At 34.6% G+C, this 22999-nt stretch overlaps 1 protein-coding gene across 3 annotated transcripts in view; it reads left to right on the top strand.

Moving 5' to 3' along the window:
- The window catches only part of CSMD3 (CUB and Sushi multiple domains 3), a 1308014-nt gene that overhangs the window by 882961 nt on the left and 402054 nt on the right, over nucleotides 1-22999 (top strand). For all 3 annotated transcript variants that reach the window (XM_065902671.1, XM_065902670.1, XM_065902669.1), the window contains 3 exons: nucleotides 7300-7416; nucleotides 13275-13490; nucleotides 15737-15925. In XM_065902671.1, the coding sequence (XP_065758743.1) occupies nucleotides 7300-7416; nucleotides 13275-13490; nucleotides 15737-15925 (522 nt within the window). The remainder of the gene's footprint in view (nucleotides 1-7299; nucleotides 7417-13274; nucleotides 13491-15736; nucleotides 15926-22999) is intronic.

The raw sequence follows: 22999 nt of genomic DNA, 5'->3' as shown, positions 1-22999 counted from the left end.
CATCGTTTCTTCATGGGCCATAGCTAATTCACACTGCTGCTTCTCAGTTGCTTCACTTGTGTCCGACTTTTTGCGACCCTGTGAACTGTAGCCCATCAGGCTCCTCTGTCCGTGGGATTCTCCATACAAGAATACCGGAGTTGGTTGCCATGCCCTCCTCCAAGGGATCTTCCTGACCAAGGTATCAAACTTGCGTCTCCTGCATTGGCAGGCAGGGTTTTTTACCACTAGCACTACCTGGTCAGCCCATGGTTAATTGATTCGCAAAGCTCACTAGTCAGTGAGGGTTTGTGGTAATGACAGCTAACATTTAATGAGGGTTTACCATATATTGGTACTGCTACAGGTGTTTTATGTTTATTAACTAATTTTATCAAAACAACTCCATGAGGTAATTGCTGTTATGATCACCACTTAACATATAAGAGAACTAAGGCAAACAGAGTTTAAATATCTTGCCCTGTGTCATCCCACTAGTTAATGGCGAGTCAAGTTTGAAATTCAGGCAGCCTTGATCCAGATCCTATGTACAAGTCTACTGTCATGCTGCCTCCTGCCCACATCCTTTACAATATGGTACAAAAATTCTTTAAAGTACAATTAAAATTTTGTTATTCTTTCCTCAGTGATGCCCCATGTTTAGAATTTTGTAAAAAGATGTACATAGAGCTGTTGAAATAATTTATGGATACTCTGAACTCCCTGGAATATATGGCTGAAAAAGAGGACTTTTTTGCTATCAATTATGTTATATGGCAGACTACTTTTAATTCAGTCCTATTTTTGTATATTTAGGTTTCTGAGCAAAAAGTTGATCTTTCTAGCTTCATCTTGTTTTATTATTGAAACCTTAAATCTTAAACAAGTGATAAACAGTTCAGTTAGATTCTGCATTATTTAGTAAATCCATTACCTTATTTTTCACCATGTATTTCTTGAGGGGTTTATTTCTTTCCCTTTGACCTCTTAGGTCTACTCTTCAGAAAGCAACCAGAGTAATTATTTTAGGAGTTAAAGCAGAACAGGGCACTCTGCTGCCCAGAGCCTTCTAGCACTTAGCATCCCAAGAAGAATAAAATCTCAAAACTTTTGCATGACCTAACTGCTCCCATGTAATCTGGGCCCTGAGCACCTCCCGTGCCTCATCTCTCACAACTTTCTCCCTCATTCATACCACTGCACTCCAGCTACACAGGTCTCCTGGCTTTTCTTCATATGTTAAGAGGCTTTCCCTTTCCCCATCCCTCCAACTCCCTCTCATTTCTTCTTCCTGAAATAGGTTTCATATAGTCACATGTCCTTCTTCCTAAATACACTCAATCTCTACTTAAAAAATCACATCACTGACAATCCCCATAAAGGAATAATCCCTGTCATGTCATTTTTATTTTTCTTCATGGTAATTACCACTCTCTAACAACATTGTTATGTATATGTGGTCTGCTTTTTTTTTTAACAAAAATGTAAATTCTATGTGGCAAGAACTTTGTTTATTCATTGGTGTGTCCTCAGTGTGAAGAAGAGTTCAGTTCCTGTCACACAGTTTGTTGTTTTTCAGTCACGTAGTCATGTCTGACTCTGCAACCCAATGGACTACAGCATAGCAGGCTGCCCTGTCCTTCACCATCTCCTAGACTTGCTCAGACTCGTCCATTGAGTCAGTGACGCCATCCAACCATCTCATCCTCTGTTGTCCCCTCTTCCTCCTGCCTTCAGTCTTTCCCAGAATTAGGGTCTTTTCTAGTGAGTCAGCTCTTTGCATCAAGTGGCCAAACTATTGGAGTTTCAGCTTCAACATCAGTCCTTCCAATGAATATTCAGGGTTGATTTCCTTTAGGATTGACTGATTTGATCTGCTTGCAGTCTAAGGGACTCTCAAGAGTCTTCTCCAACATCACAATTCAAAAGCATCAATTCTTTGGTGCTTAGCCTTCTTTATGGCCCAATTCTCACATCCACACTTGACTACTGCAAAAATCAGCTTTGACTCTATGGACATTTGTTGGCAAAGTAATGTCTCTGCATTTTAATATGCTGTCTAAGTTTGTCATAGCTTTTCTTCCAAGGAGCAAGCATCTTTTAATTTCATGACTGCAGTCACCATCTGCAGTGATTTTGGAGCCTCCCCCCCCCCAAAATTAAGTCTGTCTGTTTCCATTGTTTTCCTATCTGTTTGCCATTAAGTGATGGGGCCGTATGTCATGATCTTTGTTTTTTGAATCTTGAGTTTTAATTCAGCTTTTCCAAGCTCTTCTTTCACTTTCTTCAAGAGGCTGTTTAGTTCCTCTTAATTTTCTGTCATAACAGTGGTGTCATCTGCGTATCTGAGATTATTGATATTCCTCCCAGCAATCTTGATTCCAGTTTGTGCTTCATCCAGCGTGGCATGTCACACAGTTAGTGCTCAGTAAATCTGATTGTAATGAAAGAATGAGCAGATTATTATTTCCAGTTCTTTGGGGAATACTTACTGTATTTGATTTTGCATATTTATTTTCTGTCCTTTGCCTTCATCAGTGTTTCCCTTTCCACTAGAATGTCCTAGTTCTTTCCAACACTGGAAAGGTTTTTGGTTTTTTTTCTTTTTTTCTTTTTTTTTTTTTTTACCAAACTCCTAGTCATTTTAAAATTTGTCTCCAACTTAATCTTTTTTATGTACATGCAGGAGACCCCAGTTTGATTCCTGGGTCAGGAAGATCCATTGTAGAAGAGATAGGCTACTCACTCTGGTATTCTTGGGCTTCCCTTGTGGCTCAACTGGTTAAAAATCCACCTGCAATGTGGGAGACCTGGGTTCGATCCCCGGGTTGGGAAGATCCCCTGGAGGAAGGCATGGCAACCCGCTCCAATATTCTTGCCTGGAAAATCCCCATGGACAGAGGAGCCTGATGGGCTAGGTGGAACTGATGGGAAGACCCCCTGGAGAAGGGAAAGGCTACCCACTACAGTATTCTGGCCTGGAAAATTCCATGGATTGTATAGTCCATGGGGTTGCAAAGAGTCAGACACAACTGAACAAGTTTCACTTCTTCCAATTCTATTGTTATATAATTTATTTACACCATTGTATCAGTTTAATGTTTACAGTAAAAAGGAATTGATTGACATACATCATGAAATGATTATTATCACAATAAATTTAGTGAACATTCACCATCCCATATAAATATAAAATTAAAGAAATAGAAAAAAAATGTTTTTCCTTGTGATGAGGACTCTTAGGATTAACTCTCTTAACTTTTTATGTGTAACGTACACAGTAGTATTAATTTTATCATGTTGCACATTAAAACTGAGTGACTGGATTATGCTTTCCTAGGATGAAGCACCTGCAAAAAATCTCAACTTTTCCTAGACCTCGTATTTCTCTACTTATGGAATGTTTTGCTACCTTATAAACACCTATTGATTCACCTAATCAATATTTGTCAATTATATTGTCTAAGCACTAAAGAAATAATGTTGAGCATGAACAAATACTATTTGTTCTCCTTGAGGTAGTAGAGGAAATAGTAATTTTTTTTCTTGTTTTCCTTATATTCTTGAGGTCGAGAACCATGTATTCTTCTTGTTCCTGTAACATATATTTTTAGAAGGCATCTCCTAAACATAAGAGGTTAGATTTAAACCAAAACTGAACAACATGTGATTACTGGCCACTTTGATTAGATCTCACTCTTGAATATCTCTCTGATGTTTTTCATAGAACTTAGATTTGAAAGACTCTAGGGAAGGTCAGACAGGAAAAACCAGGATAGCATTGGCCAACAGGTGTCAAAGGCAGCATATAATCAGAAGTCACAGCTGAAAGATGTTTTCCATGTACTGGGATCGTAAAGGAATGAGTTCTGGGGGTAAGCTGAGGTCATATGCCCAGTAGAATTCAACCCTTCAGGAACTAGACATTGTTAATTAAGATAGCTACCCTATTTGGTAAATATGTAGGTAGACCACATGTCCTGAATTGCCTAAGACAAGCCCTGCATTCACTCTTTTTCTTGGCACTCTGATTTCTCCTCCAAATTCCCATTTTGTTTGATAAACAATACAGTCATCTTGGGCTTCCCTGGTAGTTCAGATGGTAAAGAATATGCCTGCAATGCAGAAGACCTGGATTTGATCCCTGGGTAGGGAAGATTCCCCTGGAGAAAAGAATGGCTACCCACTCTAGTATTCTTGCACAGAGAATGCCATGGACAGAGGAGCTCGGCAGGCTACAAACCATGGGGTCAAAAAAAAAAAAAAAAAAATCAGACATTACTGAGTGACTGGAGCTTCTGTGGTGGCTCAGTTGGTAAAGAATCTGCCTGCAATGAGGGAGATCTGGGCTTGATCCCTGGGTTGGGAAGATCCCCTGGAAGAGAACAGTACCCACTCCATTATTCTGGCCTGGAGAATTCCATGGGTAAAGGAGCCTGGCAGGCTACAGCCCATGGGATCGCAGAGAGTTGACATGACAGAGTGACTGTCACTTCACTCAACTAAGTGACTGAGCACACACACACATGGCCATCTTATGGTGGGGGACATTTAGACCTGAAGAAATTACTTGATTATCTGTATCACCTAAGTCATTTAAGCACAGAATCTGAAATTGAACCAAATGTACTGAAACTTTATCGCTTCCGTAATTTTTTCATATTATTGAAAGATTTGAGTACACAGACTAACATAGCAAAAGAGTACATTAACTAATGTTTAGGGCCCAAAAATTCAAGTAATGATGGTGCATAGAATTCAAATAATAAACAGTCTAAAATGAGAGTATACAGTTCAAATTAGGGAGACCTAAAGAAAAGAGATTTAAGGTTAAAACAAACAAAAAAAATCATGATGGGATTTGTAAAAACTGGCTATTTCTTTGTCCCATTGCAATACTCAAAGTGGTTTGATTAATAATGGTCTAGAAAAGTCTGTTCTAGGTATAGAAAATTTATCACTTGCCAAGTGTGCATCTCTACCAAGGGCAAGGTATAATTTTCTGAGTTTGGGCAGTTTCATTCAAGGGGTTGACTTTTGAGGAAACTTCATATTTTAAAATTCAGGTTCTTATCATGCGACCAGGTAGTGGTCATATGTGGAAAAAATCAGGGAGAAAAATTAAAGCTATTTATACTTGACAAGATTATTGTATGTCTGGCTAATTGCTCTCTGGCTAATAGCTCATATTTTGGGTTGTTGGTGTGGCTTTGCTTTGCTACTGATCTTTGTCCTTATGGATGTTTTTCTTTGACAGCTGTCTTCCCTAACATAAAGTAACTGCTTCTTTCATGTTTGTTTTGTTATTCCCTAAATTCTCTGCAATGTTTCAAGGATTCATTTGATATCAAATTTGTCTTTCATTCACAAGAACATATATACCTATTGTGTCTATTACAAAAGTGTCTGTATCCATAAAGACATATGACATTAATTAGCAAGGTTGTTGAAATAAATTGGAACTCCTTCAGAATGGATGATATAAAAGATAAGGCTGTAGATCCATGGCATCCATTTTAGATGCTCTTGTTCTAAGAAGTTTAATATATGAGCAGTCATATGGTCTTTTGAACTGACTTCTCAGAATTTATTTTAGAAATATTCTTGGAGAAACTTTCTTAATGTTTTTTATACCACTGCATCTTTTACAGTATATCTGAGTTCCATTTTCTACCTGAAAAGATTTTCACTTATAAAACTTTTATTTTTTTATTCTTAATATTTTGGCCTCTCATGATTGATTTTAATGGGTGGTTTGATTTCATCTTGCATTTTCTTAGCTTTAACAGGAAGGGAACTTTATAGAGAGGCAAGCATCATCAGATTGAGAGAATATTGGGTAATTAATTAAAATTCAAGACAATTCACACTTGCATTAGCATCTATCTCTGTGCATTATATCAATGCACATGGAGCTAATCTCTTGTAATTGTTCAAAAAGCCAGTAAAATAAATATAATTCTACATATTTGTGATATAAAATGATCTCATTTACAAATATGAAAGATTTCATTTGGTTGATGAAAATGCTCCTACTACTGATGATAATGGAAGACTGTTTTAATCACATACAGACCATTAACAAATGAGAATCTATAACATGTAAATCAATTAAAGATAATAACATAAACAAGTATATTGACACATTTAGGTTTGAGATGCTTAAAGAGAGAGTGATTTGAAGAAGAAAGTAGTAAATGAATCTCTGATTAAGTGAATGATACCTTTTAACAATGTTTATAGAGATTGATCATTTGAAGTAGAATGCTAAAAAGCCAAACATATGTGAAGTCATCATCTGCAGTGATTTTGGAGTCCAAGAAAATAAAATGTATCACTTTTTCCCCTTCTTTTCACCATAATGTGATAGGATCGGATGCCATGATGAATGTTGAATTTTAATCCAGCTTTTTCACTCCCCTCTTTCACCCTCATCAAGAGGCTCTAGTTCCTTTTCACTTTCTGCCATTAGAGTGGTAACATCTGCATATCTGAGGTTGTCGATATTTCTCACAGCAAACTTGAATCCAGCTTGTGATTCATCCAGACCAGTATTTTGCATGATGTTTGCTGCATGTAAGTTAAACTATATCTAGTTTTCCTTTAGTTTTAATGCTGATAAAATTATCTGGTCTATCGTAACCACTGGTGGTAGAAGGCATTGTAAACTGTGATTTAGTCTACAGTAAATAAACATTGAATCAAATTTTAATTTCTTTTACATCAGTTCATAAATCTTTATTTTTATTATCTTGGAGTATTTACTAAAAACTAAATATCCTCTAAGAAAACTCTTTTTATTCATTATGTTTCCCAGAGAAATGCACAAGTTCAGAAACAGCTTTCAAAATTTCAGTTTACTCCACTATTTCAAAAAGAATTCTGTGAAGAATGACACCTATCCCTTTAGGAATCTAAAATAAATAATTTTGTGTAGTTAACAAATTGTTTTCTTAAAGCTTAGTAAAAGAGCAACTGCTAAACAATTAATTACTCATGTTTAATTTACAACCAATTTATGCAAATGTTGCTTGTAATTAGAAATATATAAGTATGTACTTTAAATGCAAATATGAAGGTTGAGCTAAATTCTTTTGGGGCTGGTATTAATTCTCAGATACAATTAAATACCTTTTTCTTCTCTAGTGTTTCAAAGGATGAAATTAATTTCTAATATTGCAAGAGGTCTTTACACACTCATGTTATTTCCAGCAAGTAACTTGAGCAAAGATAATCAGACTCCTTCTGTTTCAAAAGAGATTTGTTCAGCCTTTGCCTCTCTAACAGTGATCATATGACTATATTTCTTTGTATTTTCAGCATTATGTGGAGGAGATGTTAGAGGGCCTAGTGGAACAATCTTATCACCCGGTTACCCAGAATTTTATCCAAATTCCCTGAATTGTACATGGACCGTAGATGTAACCCATGGAAAAGGTAATTTGTCTCATGCAATGATAATGGGCTATCTTCTGAATTTACATTGCATATATTTTTATTTCATTGTCCTTTACAATGTCATTTTGCATGAGCAAAAACAGATCAGTACTAAAATATGCTAATACAAAATTCAGTTTGAATAACTGCAGCAGAGGATTATATTTACTTTTCTGTACTGTTATAACATGCTCATATGTTTTTTTTTCAGAATGGTAGTATATTTATTTATATATAATAAATTAATGTAATTTGAAATTTTCATATCAATAAAATCTCAAACAGGATGTCTTTTGTCTCTGGCATGGTGTTAAGAGGTTGACTTCAAAAATTCAAAGGGAAATAGATACTCTGAAGTACTACACTGATTGTAAAGTAAACAATACATGTTTATATACACTTGTTTCAAAATGGTTATGATTGTTTATCATAACCATATACCATATATAAATTTATAACTGTCCTAGAAATATTTGTCTCTTACTGCAGTTGGTTCTCACACAGTTGAGTGAAAGTATAAAATTGCACTGTGCTTATAGTAGAGCTTAATAAATGTCCTTTGAACAAATAAATAAAAGTCCTTGTAGTACTAAATATGATATATTCATGCAATGCGACCAAAATATTCAATGCATATTAGCAATATAAGTGGTTTAAGGTAATAGCTTGACAGTGGGAAAATGGGCATTCTAAATATCAAAACAAAAATGGATGAAAATTATTTACCTGAAAATATCTATATGCTAATATTTTAGAAAAGAATTTATTCATGTTAAAAACTGCTTTGGGGAAGTATTATTCTTATTGGTTTTTACTATTACATTGTACATGGGCTTCCTGGTAACTCAGCTGGTAAAGAATCCACCTGCAATTCATGAGACTCCAGTTTGATTCAGAGAAGGGATAGGCTACCCAGTATTCTTGGGTTTCCCTGGTGGCTCAGTCAGTAAACATCTGCCTGCAATGAGGGACACTTAGGTTCGATCCCTGGGTTCAGAGGATCCCCTGGAGGAGGGCATGGCAGCCCACTCCAATATTCTTGCCTGGAGAATCCTCATGGACAGAGGAGCCTGGCAGGCTACATTCCATGGAGTGGCAAAGAGTCGGACATGACTGAGCAACAGCACACACATTACATTGTACTTATTAGCTTTACTCTCAAAGATCTAAAAATAAAAAACCCAAATCCTAGCCATGAGAAGGTGATGTTGTTACAGTTTTAAAAATTAAAGCTTTATTTGAAACATTTGAATCCATTGTGGTTTTTACACAATGTGTTATTTTATTTTGCTTTTTAATTTTATTAGAATATAGTTGCTTTACAATGGTGTGTTAGTTTCTGCTGTACAATGAAGTGAACTGGTTATACATATACATGTATCCTACATGTAAGTCCTTTTTTTTAGATTTTCTTCTCGTTTGGTTCACCACAGACCCTTGAGTTGAGTTCCATGTGCTAAACAGCAGGTTCTCATTAGTTATCTCTTTTGTACCTAGTGGTATATATATGTCAATCCCATCTCCCAATTTGTCCCACTCCTCCTCCCCTCGCCATCGGTAACCATGTTTGTTGTCTACATTTGCGACTCTATTTCCACTTTACCAATAAATGCATCTGTACCATTTTTCTAGATTCCACATATAAGAGATATACAATATTTGTTGTTTTTCTTACTTCACTCTATATGACAATGCACAATGTTTTTTACACTTCTGTTCAACTATGTGAGATATATCTGCAGTTTTGATAGAATATTTGAGATACAGATGGTTAGCCTTTATAGAAATTATACATCCTTTCATTGATGGTGAGGGTAATATAAGGATGGTTCTTTAAATGAAAATTAAATATTATTGAGAAAAAAATGAGTATTCTCATATTTACTGCAGGGATGAAGTGGAAGACTTCATAAGCTGTTATTTTTGTTGTTCTCCATAATAGAAGACTATTTGCTGGAAGCTAACCAAAGCATCCTATTATCACACTGTGTAACAGATTAATGGAGTTTAAAATAAACTTCCTTGTATTATACAAGAAAATGGAGGGCTACATACTGCTTGCTATGTAAATAGAGGTTTAATTAACACTTTAGGTTTTGCACCTTCAGACGTTGCAAGTGTTAATTAAATCTGTATTTACTTGGCATGAAATGCAGATTATGTGCTTTTCTTGTAAGAGTCAACAAAATTTGTTCGAAGTACAACTATTCCAAAGTGTAGTTGAAGTTTTGTGAAGAATAATCTCTTAAAGTTGGGAGAAATTATCAAGGTAATATAGTTAAACTTCTCACCTAGCCTGTATACACACACACAGATACACAAACGCACATCAATATTGCACCCTCAAGGTCAAAATTAGTCATAACTATAACTATAACCATAACCTAGATATTAATAATATTTTGACTTCAAGCCCAAATTTTTCATATATTTACGTAACAAAAATTACCTTAATAGGACTTTTTGAATTAGCACTTTTATGGGACAGTACTGTGATGTTGTAACCACTTACTTTTTCTCACTATTCTTCACACCCATTACCCTATTAAGATTGTATGTCTTTGCCTGTCCACTTCTACTTCCTGAAATGTCCATCCAAAGGTTACTCTTCCACAAAGAGCTGTTCACTTTTGAAGGTCATTGCCTTCAGAAGCATCTGCTAATCCCTCTGACAACCTACCTCTTAAAGTTTATGCTCCGATATTGACTCATATTAATTACTTTCATAGCACTTAGCAAAATGTTTGAAACTTTAGTTTATGTATCTTTTTCCCTTAGATAGACTATGAGTTATTTACAGCCTTCTCATTTTTTTATATTCTATAATGCTTATAATATAGTAGGTTCTTAGTATCATTTTATTATTTAGATTAGTTGCCTTTCATTAGAAGGTCTTATGTTGTTTTCCTGTAGTGAACACAGATTCTATTGCTTAAAACATAATCTGATAAACAGAGGCTTCATTTTTTAAAGTAGTTGACTAGGGCAGAGTGACATGAAAACAATTGACTTTCAGGTTGAAGGATTAAACAATAAATGATAGCTAAGAGTTGCTAAGCACTTCCTCTGTGAAAGCACTGTGCCAAGTGATCCCCCATATTGTCTCATTTAAACTTTCGGACAGCTCTGTTAGAATCCATTTTCTCAGATGGATAAATTGCATCTCAGAAAAGTCTATGCATGTAGTACTTGACAATGGGCTTATTAGCACCACTACCTAACAGAATATTAAATTTCCCCATGTATTAATTTCAGTACATATCAGAACAAGCATATTTTCCTAAGAAAAACATGCAGACTGATAGACTGATTTTTTTTTTCTGTTTTGTTCATTTGCTCTTCTGACTATTTTTCTTAATTTTAGTGTCTGACCAAAATCTAATTCACTTTATCTTAACTTCCACTCATGTTAATTTGTAAATTCAAATATCAGTAAATCTAGATGCCAGAGTATCTTCTCTTTGCTATGCTTTCTCATTTACATCTGTCTAGTGTCAAATGCCACATTTATATTGAAGAACTTTTGAGACACTGACTTTCTGGACTCAGTCCTAAAAAAGGGCTCATTGTGGAGTGAGAGGAAAAAAATGTGTTATATTTTGAAAAGGAGTATCATTGTATATTTCAAGTATTTTCCAAGTTGAAATCACTGGCCTATTATGCAATAATAACTCATCATTACTTCTATTGTCAGTTTATCTTCTGGTCTCATTTTATTTCACTTTTTGCTTTTTTATCAAATAAGTGATAAATTAGGATTTTGGATTAACATGTACAATAAAATAGATAAACAACAAGGGCTTACTGTATAGCACAGGGAACTATATTCAGCATCTTGTAATAATCTATACTGGAAAATAATATGAAAAAGAATATACACACACACATATATCTGAATCACTTTGCTGTATACCTGAAACTAACTAACATAACTTTGTAAATCAACCATGCTTCAATTTTTTAAAAAAGCAATGAGGACACCAGAACAATCCATCATTTAGAACTATAAAGTTGATAAATAGCATTAAGAATGTTATTTTATCATTACCCACTAACTCATGTTACTGGGTTTTTGCTGAAGCTTTTGGTGATTCTTTTAGATCAAATAAGAAAATTTATTAAGCACTTCAAAAGAAAGATGAATGTGATATCATCCTTTATTTCATTGGATACTTACATACAGCATCCCAGGTAGCTCAGTGGTAAAGAATCTGCCTGCTAATGCAGGAGACACAGGAGATGTGGGTTTGATCCATGGGTCGGGAAATCCCCTGAAGGAGGATATGAAAACCCAGTCTAGTATTCTAGCTTGGAAAATCCTATGTCAGAGGGGTCTCGCTGGCTACAATCCATAGTCGCAAATAGTCGGACACAGCTGAGCAACTGAGCACACACATATGCATATCTTACAAACAGTATAGGATGTGTGTGTGTGTGTGTGTGTGTGTGTGTGTGTGTGTGTAACTGTTAGGTTATTACATGCATTTGAGATAGTGTCATTAAACAGTCACATGAGACCACAATGCAATGACATACCATACTCACCAGAACAGAACAAATAAAAAAATGAAATTTAAACTTTCAAATATTGATGAAGATACCAATTGGATTTGTTGATGAAAGTGTAAAGTGGCATAGCCACTTTGTGAAACAGTATCTATTAAAGCTGAAATATATATATATATATATATATATATATATAAAATATATATAAATTTCCCATGAGCCAGTAATTCTATTCCTAGTTATCGATCCAGAAGAAATAAGCAAATATGTTCTTCAAAAGACATACTTGAATGCTCATAGCAGCATTTTCTGCATTCAAGCTAAAATGTCAATTACCTAAATGACCATCAACTTTTGAACAAATGAATGTGTTGTATTCACAAAATGAAATGGATCTCTAAAACAACTTAACAATCACACACAAAAGTAGAGATAAATCTCATACACTTAGTGGTGAGTGAAAGAAACTCAGGGGCTTCCCAGGAGGCTCAGTGGTAAAAAAAAATTCACCTACAATACAGGAGATGCGGGTTTGATCCCTTGGTCAGAAAGATCCCCTTTCTGAGGAAATGGCAGCCCACTCCAGTATTCTTATCTAAAATACTATGGACAGAGGAGCCTACTGGGTTACAGTCCCTGGGGTGGCAACAAGTTGGACATGACTTTGAGACTGATCACGCACGCTAAAGAACTCAGACCAAAGAGAGTATGCCTTATATGAATCCATTGTATAAACTACGAAGAGTTGCTGAGCACTTTAACATGTGCGAAAGTTCAGATAAAGTGAATTCAATTTTGCTCAGAGACTAAAAATAAGAAAAATAGTCAGAAGAGCAAATGAACAAAAAAGAAAAAAAAATCAGACTATCAGTCTGCATGTTTTTCTTAGAAAAATGTGTTTGTTATGATATGTACTGAGATTAATACATGGGAAAATTTAAAATTCTGTTAGGTAGTAACAGAGTAGTCTATCATATTAGAAGTTGAATGAGTGGTTAATTTTGCCAAAACACTTCTATTTAAATGAAGTATATAAGTTTTCCTTGAAATTTTCAGAGAATACATGTAATTTCTTTTTAGACAGTAATTTTAAAATTTTATTTCCAAGCAGTTTCCAAGACATGATTCATTATAAACCTTATAGAGAAGCTATAAGGAAACAAGCAAACAGAAAAACTCAAAACAAAAGAAAGTTAAGTTATAATAATTATATTATATATTTAGAATATTTTATAGCAGTGCCTTTCCTTTTTACAAAAATCTGTTATGAGTCCTGATTTTTGTTAGTTTGGTAACTCTGTGTGTTTTACTAATATACTTTATAAGTCTAATTTTCCTCTTTTCCTTATTAGGTGTACAGTTCAACTTCCATACCTTTCATTTGGAAGACCATCATGACTACTTACTGATCACAGAGAATGGCAGTTTTACCCAACCACTGGCACGCCTGACTGGTTCAGAACTTCCTTCAACAATCAATGCTGGTCTCTATGGAAATTTCAGGGCTCAGTTGCGCTTCATTTCTGATTTCTCAATATCATATGAAGGATTCAACATTACATTCTCTGGTAAGAAAATAGGTTTTAAAACCAGAGTTTTAAAAGTATGAAAATAGCTTATGCATGACCAAACAGAGAGAAAATGAGACAAAAAAAAGATGAAAGCAAAAAAGCTATCTGCCAACAAATTTTAAGGAAAGTTTGAAGTGCCTTGAAGATTGACTATAGTAATATATTAAAGGGAACCTTAAAACAGTAGCAAAAAAAGAAATCAATTCACAAAAATTTACTAGAAATACAGTAAATACATTTCTTTAACTTATACTCCTATAGAATGCTGAGAGGAAAGCTTGCTAGAAATGTCAAGTGAACTTAAAATGGAAGCCCTTACATATATGTAGAGGTTTACTAAGTCCATTAATGAAATGTGAACTAAACCAGTGATATTCTAGTTTTGTGTTTCTGGAAGAAGTAATTTTTTACAGGCCAAGATTAAGATTAATATATTCATTTGGAACTAGATGATCTACAGGCAAGTTAATTTTGTTATTCTTTTTATTTTAGAATAACCTCTATAGACAATATTATATCTATAGGCAATAATATAACTTGGATTATAAGGGAAAATAATTATAAGACCAAACTGAACAAAGAAATATTCTTGTTAGTTCTACTTTTTAGTTAAATGGAATAGTGAAAGAGAATACATAAACAATAAGTAAATCTTTTGCCAACTTTATAATATTAAATTTACAATATTATAATTATACATAATTATATTAATAATGTATATTAAAATATATAAATAAAATAATAAATACTGATTTTGTTCTTCAGTTGTTATTCCAGTATTTGCATGGAGATATTTGTCTTCTAAAATAAGGTATTTCATAGAGAAAAATAAATAAGCATAATCAGTTTTAACCTAGAATGCTAATAAAATAATAGCTCATCAACATAAAGCAATCCCTTTGTTCTCCACTGCAGTTAGGTACTAAGTATGTATTCTGGGAATGTTTTTAGGTAAGCTACTTCTTCTTAAGACTGTATATAGGTTATAATATTATGGTTAATTAAATTTAGTCTGTCATACCCTGAAGAGTGTTTAATGATTTATTTTCATGATGTTCATTCATTGCTTGAGGAAATTTTCTTGTATGAATCTATAATATACAATTTTCAGTTTGTGGGCAGTCAGTCTTACATAAACTTTTGCTTCTGAAGTCACATATTTTTCAGAATATGTGTTAATAGAATTCCTTGTATACTACAGGCACAAGAGCCTTTGTCATTTAGACTAAAACCATTAAGTAAATGTCATTTCAAAATGCAAATGATTTCATTCCAAATGCTATTTTGCATTTGAAAATATGAATCTATCATGTCATTATTTTAAGTCAAAAATCTAAGAAACAAAATGTTTCTAATACAGAAAAAAAAAATACAAGGTAAATATCTACATTTCAAATGTATCATTCTCAAGGTGACACTTTCTCATCTTTATTTCATTTCACACATAAAAGTATTTATTATATTACTAGGTCTTTCACAGTTCAGTTCAGTTCAGCCACACAGTCAAGTCTTTGCGACCCCATAGACTGCAGCACGCCAGGCTTCTCTGTCCATCACCAGCTCCCAGAGCTGCTCAAACTTGCTGTATCACTTGCTCAAACTCATGTTCATCGAGTCGGTGATGCCATTCAACCATCTCATTCTGTCATCCCCTTCTCCTTCTACTTCAGTCTTTGTTTTCAATCCTCCTTCCACCTTTCTCAGTATCAGGGTCTTTTCGAATGAGTCTGCTCTTCGCATCAGGTGACCAAAGTGTTGGAGTTTCAGCTTCAGCTTCAGTTCTTTCAATGAGTATCAGGACTGATATCCTTTAGGATTGACTGGTTTGATCTCCTTGCAGGTCTTTCACAGAAGAAGAAAATTATGTATGCCATAGCATATACCCTAATTATATCTATGTTTGCTCAGTCACCTCAGTCTTGTCTGACTCTTTGGGACCCTATGGACTGTAGCCCACCAGGGCTTTCCTAGGCCATGGGCTTTCCCAGGCAAGAATACTGCAGTGGGTTGCCATGCCCTCCTCCAGGGGATCTTCCCAACCCAGAGATAGAACCCATTTCTGTGTCTCCTGCATCACGGGAGGATTCTTCACCCCTGAGCCACGGTGGGGAAGCCCACAATTATACTTAGAGGCATTTTTGAAATATATGGCTGGCCCTGAAAGCAACCAGTTTACAAAACATAGAAGTATACCCTTAAAAGTTACTACTGTTTTCTTTGTTTTCCTCTTCATCTAATTACAGAGTATAATCTGGAACCTTGTGAAGATCCTGGAACTCCTCAATATGGTAACCGGATTGGGTTCACCTTTGGGGTTGGTGACACTCTGACCTTCTCATGCTCATCAGGTTATCGTCTGGAAGGGACATCAGAGATCATCTGTCTTGGTGGTGGCCGACGAGTGTGGAGTGCACCTCTGCCAAGGTGTGTGGGTACGTGGTCAGCTGCTTTCATTTGCTTGTATGTGTAGTCACTGTCCATGGAGTTGCATGATTATACACCCTTTTTTAAAAATATGTAATCTGTTGAATTTCTTCATTTATTTCATATTAATTATTTCAAATTTTTTTTTTTGACTTGGCAATCTGGTATACCACAATTATCTTCTCAACTGCTCCATTCAGCCTACCATGCTTCTAAATTTGTTTTCAGATGATGGGAATAAGGAATGAAGAGATGGTTAGAGAGACAGATAATAGATAGATGATAGAATCATATTTTGAAAGCTTACAGTTGCATTCCTTTATTCTATTAATAATTGGTTTTTCATGATTTCTGACTGACGTTTTGACAATATTTTATAACTTAGGATTAACATGTGTGAAAGATGATTACATGGGAAAATAGTAGAGAATTTGAGTTATCAAGGCACGTATTGCCTCAATATATGCAATCTACAGAATAATCTGTTACGATAGGTGAATTCTGATGGGAATTCATTTCATGTTGTGAGATAAAGAATAGCAGTAATTAAAGTATTGAATATTTGGAGCACCATCTCAACCTTTGGAAATGAATATTTTGACTGACAAAAAGGAAAAAATTATCTGTAGAGAAATGAAGGACTTTTCGCTAGGACTTAAAATCATTTTCTATTTATATAGGAAATAAACAATAATTTCTTTAGGTGATCACCCATTCAGTGGTTATCAGTACTTATTTTTAAAATAGAACAAGATACAAGTGATTTTGCTATTACAAAAAGCTCTTAAAACTCTCAATTGTATTTAACTTAATTTAATTATAAATTTGTGGGTCACAGATGTTTGTAAGTTATACTACAAAATCAGGTGAATTTGTAGAGCTTTGATCTGTGGTTTAAGACTTTATCCTTTTTTTCTTATTTTAGTGGAGGCAAATTCCCTCTAGATTAAAACAAATGAAGAAGAGGATTCCTTCTGTGACTTATTCCATACATTGCTCACTGTATGGAATGTTGTGGGAATCCTGTGAATCCTTAAATCTAGTAAAACAAAATTGATATTTCAGGTTAATATGGGTCTGAAGGATTTTATAGTGATGAAATTGCTTTCACAGCCCCTAAGTGTTATATAACAGAGAAGCTGATATTTAACAGATGAAATTTCTTTTTAAAATCACAGCTTGTATAGAAATGACACAAACTACCACAAATACTTAATGCTGGGGTTGTGATACTCCCAGAACATCTTTTCCAGGGAAATATATAAAGTGTAGTCTTTCTGGTTTTGTTTCTATGTTTGGTTTTTTTGTTTGTTTATTTTCCTTTGTTTCATTTTTTTCTACTGTTGCCAGATTTGGAATTCTCCTCTGTATCTGAATTGTCCCTGTTTCCATTTTCATTTGGTGTGAATATTTTCAAAGATCAATTAATGAAAACCTTGGGAATAGGGTGTTTGTCTTTATATTCTGGTCATTTGATACTAGGTTAATTCACTTTTCTAAACTTTATTTTTCTTACCAGCAAAATGGTTGCAAGTTTATGTTAATGTTAGTTATGAGGGTTAAAAAAGATCAGCCATGCTGGTAGACATCCAATACAATTACTGGAATATTGGAGGAGTTCAGAATTTAGATATTGTTATAACTCTTATTATATTGAGAATAATCTGCAATGTTAGTTTATTTGGACAAATTTTATTTCTTCTTAGATTCTTTGTAGTTCTTATGTAATGTATCTCTAAAGTCAACAAGCCACCAGGGAAGCCCTTCTCTAGCGCATACTTGCTTAAAAACATCACTTAGTCCTCAGTATTGCCAGCCCAATAGAAAGCTTATGTTCTAGACAGTGGCCTAATTATGAGTAAGTTATATTCCAAAAATTTGCCTCTGCTTTGGTTATCTGGAATCTAGGTAGTTTTTCCTTGGCACAGGGTTGCAAACAGGGGCATTCCCAGAACAAACAATAGATGTAATTTCAAATTTCGTATCAAGTGTAAAACTAATACTAGCATTTACTAAGAAGACTTATGTGTGCCTAGGTTACATAGGACCGTGCCTGATTCTGAACATTAAGGCAAAGATAAAGCAGTTTTTGGAAACTTGCTTTTTGTTTATGTTTTACTTTAATTTTGATTCTATATTTACAGTATAAATTGGTTAGTGTCTTTCTGTTTCTGTGGGTAGAATTTGATGAAAAGTATCTTAATTCTAGATGTTAGATGAATAATAAATAGTATTTTCATTTAAGGAATTTCCTATATAACCTCGTCATTTGTGTTTCAAGGTAATATTTTTAAAAAATAACAAAATATAATAACACCATAATATTGTCTTTACAGTCTGTAAAGCATAATTTAGTGTAGTGTCCCATTCCAAAAATCAACCTATGCTTTGAAAGCAGCTTTAGCATAACAGTATTATCAGGGAAGTTATGTCTATTAAAAGCTTAAGATTACACACAAACTGAGTCAGAATCTTGCCTGTCACAAGTTCTGAGGCCCAGACTTATGCTCCATTTACAAAAGCACACTGCTGTCTTTGACTGGAGGCTTCAGTAAAGTTGAGAGGAAATCTGGTCTTAATTATAATTGATATATGGCTTCAGAAAACTCCTTAGGCTATCCTCTATTTTGATTGGAAGAAACCTCTTCTACTGTGACCCATTTATTGAGGTTACTTAAGTGCAGGGGAGCATTTAATTTTAAATTATTTTGTTGAAGTATAGTTGATATACAATCTTATATTAGTCTAATGTGTACAACATAGTGATTCCACTTTTATATACATTATGGATTGATTACCATGATAAGTCTAGTAACCATCTGCCACCATACAGAGTTACTGCAATATTCCTTATTCTGTACCTTACATCCCTGTGACTTATTTATTTTATAATTGGAAGTTTGTACCTCTTAAACCCTTTCACTTATCTTGTTGAACCCCCACTCCCTCACCTCTGGCAGCCACCAATTTGTTCTTTGTATGTATGAGTCTGTTTCTGTTTCAATTTGTTTTGTTTTTTTAGATTTCACGTATAAGGGACATCATACAGTCATTGTATTTTTCTCTCTTGACTTATTTCAGTTACCTTAGTATCCATATTGTCCCAAGCACAGGGAAATTTGTAGAGGCAGGAAAAGATTCTTGATAGCAGTTGAGATCATAACACACCATCGAGTGGGTGTTACAGGGATTCTTCTCCCTAAGGAGTGGTGTCTGTTGTGGGCACATAGTTTATATTTACATTTCTTTCTTTCCTAAGTTATGTGATCTTTGGAAAGTTGTTCAGATCTCTTTCCTGCCAAGTTTTCTCAAATGTGATGTTTTCCAAAATGTGATAATTACATCCATGATGCAAGATAGTTTATAGCTCTAAGGCATAAAATACATGTAAATCACCTAATGTACCACTCAACAAGCCCCTTTTCTTTGTGCCTACAACTATCTCTACAACCTTATAGTCAGTTCTCCTAAGGGTCATGATAACTGATAGCTGTGAAGAGTAACTTTCACCAACCAGCAGAAGAAAGAGAAGGAAAGGAGGAGATGAAAAAGTTTTACTATGCTGTCAGCAGCTGAGTACTTCACACACATAATCCTATTTACTATTTAGTTATCAAGATGAAAGTTTTAACTTTTAAAGAAATGCATATCTATACTTAATGTTTTCCATTTTGAAAAAAGTAAAAATTAACATGTAAAATGATATTTCAGTGGATATATTTTATACCTAAGTGATTATCCTAGTGATCCACGTTTCTGTGAAAACGGTCACATATTTTAACCAAATATCTAAAAGCAAAAAAATAAAAAAGAAAGAAAGAAAGAAAGAAAAGTGTAAAAAAATGTGATTACTTTGAAAATAAGAAACATTGACTTGTTTTTGGTCAAAAAATATTTGATTTCCCTTTCTAAAATACACATTACAAATAAAGCAAAAAACAAACAAACAAAAAACGTGGTAGTTCTCTTGTCATCTTTCTAGATTAAAAAAACAAACAAAAAAACCTATCGTGTCTTCATTTAGCTTCCAAACATATTAGGAACCATGCCAGGTCATGTTGCAAGTAAACAAGAACCTAATGGAAGTAGTTTGTTTTGGAAAGTAAATTAGCAAGCTAAATATTAATAATTTTTCTTTTTTTTTTTAGGGTGCTTATTATATTTTTTTCCTTTTTTTTTTTTTAATTAGTTGGAGGCTAATTACTTCACAGCATTTCAGTGGGTTTTGTCATACATTGATATGAATCAGCCATAGAGTTACACGTATTCCCCATCCCGATCCCCCCTCCCACCTCCCTCTCCACCCAATTCCTCTGGGTCTTCCTAGTGCACCAGGCCCGAGCACTTGTCTCATGCATCCCACCTGGGCTGGTGATCTGTTTCACCATAGATAATATACATGCTATTCTTTCGAAACATCCCACCCTCACCTTCTCCCACAGAGTTCAAAAGTCTGTTCTGTACTTCTGTGTCTCTTTTTCTTTTTTGCATATAGGGTTATCGTTACCATCTTTCTAAATTCCATATATATGTGTTAGTATGCTGTAATGTTCTTTATCTTTCTGACTTACTTCACTCCGTATAGTTTCATCCTATAGTTTCATCCTATAGTTTATTTAACACATCGACTTCTATTTCTAATTTTATGAGTCATCAATTTTTTATCTGACCTTGGAGAAGTAGCATCTTTCCTAAATCATGAGTGAAATGAGAAAAATGATAACTCCACATTACACATCTACATAGGTTTCTCACTTTTCTGAACTTTTAGATGATATATGCTGATGGTTATTTATTATTTAGTTTTAAAATGAATTTTAAAAATATGGGAAACAAGGTGAAGCTTATATGGGGATTCGGGATTCTCTGTACTATCATTATAACTTTGTTTAAATCTAAAATTATTCTAAAATGAAAATTTTATTAAAAATTCAGAACAAGAAAGGATCAATTGCACTTGAAAAGACAGTTCATTTTTGAACAAATTCTTTTTATTTCATCTTAACTTCTGAACTCTCTTGTATCTCAGATACCCACTTGCTATGTCAGATATGACTGATTTATTGTTAGTTGGCATTGTAGAAATATAGTGTCGTAGAAAGCAAATTAGGATTAAGATATTTCACCAGCTCACAGACACTACCATTAATTAGTTGGATGATTTTAAGCAAATATCTTAATTTTCTGTGCTTCTCTTTTCGGGACAGGATAATGCCAATATGAGTTCTACTCAACCCAAACATCTCTTATAAGTTCAGTTCAGTTTAGTTGCTCAGTCGTGTCTGACTCTTAAAATAGTTTGATAAATCATGTATACAAATGTATATATTTTTCTTATATAATTATGATTAGGTGCATTTTTTTGATTTGGCAATATAAAAAGCCTATATTATTAGCTTATAGTTTGGTGCTTTATATTTTTTTAAAGATTTTCTTGCTTACAACCTTGTGAAGTAGGCAGAGGAGATATTATTCCCACTTGACAGCTGAGAAAATGTTGTTACAGAAACATTATAAGTAATGAGTGGAAGGTTATGCCAGAAACCCAGAAACTAAGTCTCAAACTTTTTAGATCAGTGTTGTGGTTGAAATCGTTGAGCTAAAATTGGGGCTTGAACCCATGTGCAGGGACTCAAACCCTGCCCAAACCTTGCTTTGAACTTGAACTCACGTGGCTGGGACTTAAATGTTGACAAAACCTTGCCTGGGATTGAACCCACACTGTGGGTACTGGAACCCTGCCAAAACTCAATTTGGGACTCTAACCCACATGGCTAGGACTCAAACCCTGCAAAAACCCAGTTTGAGACTTGAACCCGATGTCTGGACTTACTGAGACTCAGGTTCTTTGATCCCAGCATAGAAGGAATTCAAAGTGATAAACAAGAAGTAGATTTATTGATATAAGATGCTTGTAAGAGATGCAGGGAGCTCCGCCCTGAGGACTCAGTGGGCTATAATTTATAAGGGAAAGAAAGGGAGGGGAAAAGACTGCCTTCTTCAGGTAGATATAGATGCAGAGTTAAGGCATGCATCATTAGCTCCTCCTTCACTAGCTCCTCCTTGATACTAGTCAGGAAAGTGTCTGACTCTATGAAGTCAAACTAGGATTATCATATTTGTAAAAGGCGGACCTTCAATCTAGTGACCTGGGGCACATCTTGTGGTTTTGTTTGAAAGTGAAAGTGAAAGTGAAATCGCTCAGTCATGTCCCACTCTTTGCGACCCCCTGGACCTTAGCTTACCAGGCTTCTCCATCCATGGGATTTTTCAGGCAAGAATACCAGCGTGGGTTGCCACTTCCTTCTCCAAGGATCTTCCCGACTCAGAGATCGAACCCAGGTTTCCCTTATTGCAGGCAGACGGTTTACCCTCTGAGCCACCAGGAATATCCTGGTTTTATAATTAAGCAAGCCTGCGTCATTGAATAATGTTCCAGTAGCCTTCTTGAACTATCTTTGACTTGCAAAGGCCTCCCAAAGTTTCTTAGGTTTCCTTCTCTATCTGTAGTCCCTTATTGGGACTTCTACAACTACTTGTAACTATCCTATTCTATCCCATTCGTGGTGTTCCAGGTGGCATTTCTTTATTACCTTACTTATTATATATATGTATACAAAAGCTTTTCTACTATGCTTGATAAAGGATTGAGAAAGAACATCAAAAAAAAAAAAAAAAAGAAGAGGTGGAGTAATTGGAAAACATAAATTAAATGAAATGGGAACACGGAATATGAAATATAAAAAGTGAAATGGACTAAAGTAAAAGGTCTTCATAGAGCCCAGTTGTTTTTAAACATGGCTGCTTATTAGAATATCACCTTATTTATTTATGCACTATTTTGAAAGACCACCTTTTTTTTTAATGAAATAGACCATGGGTGAATAAATTTTTTTTTTCTATGAAGTGCTGGATAGTAGACATTTCAGTCTTTTTGGCCCACACAGTTTCAATCACAGCTATTTAATTCTGACCTTGTATTGTGAAAGAAACAATAAATAATACACAAATGAATAAATGTGTTTGTATTCCTATAAACTTTCATCTACAAAGGTAACAGACTAGATGTGGCCTTCAGGTCA

The sequence above is a fragment of the Muntiacus reevesi genome, chromosome 12 (assembly GCF_963930625.1).
Source record: "Muntiacus reevesi chromosome 12, mMunRee1.1, whole genome shotgun sequence".
NCBI classification, from domain to species: domain Eukaryota; kingdom Metazoa; phylum Chordata; class Mammalia; order Artiodactyla; family Cervidae; genus Muntiacus; species Muntiacus reevesi.
Note: the sequence above shows the minus strand (reverse complement) of the source record. Positions and strands in the feature narration are given on the sequence as shown.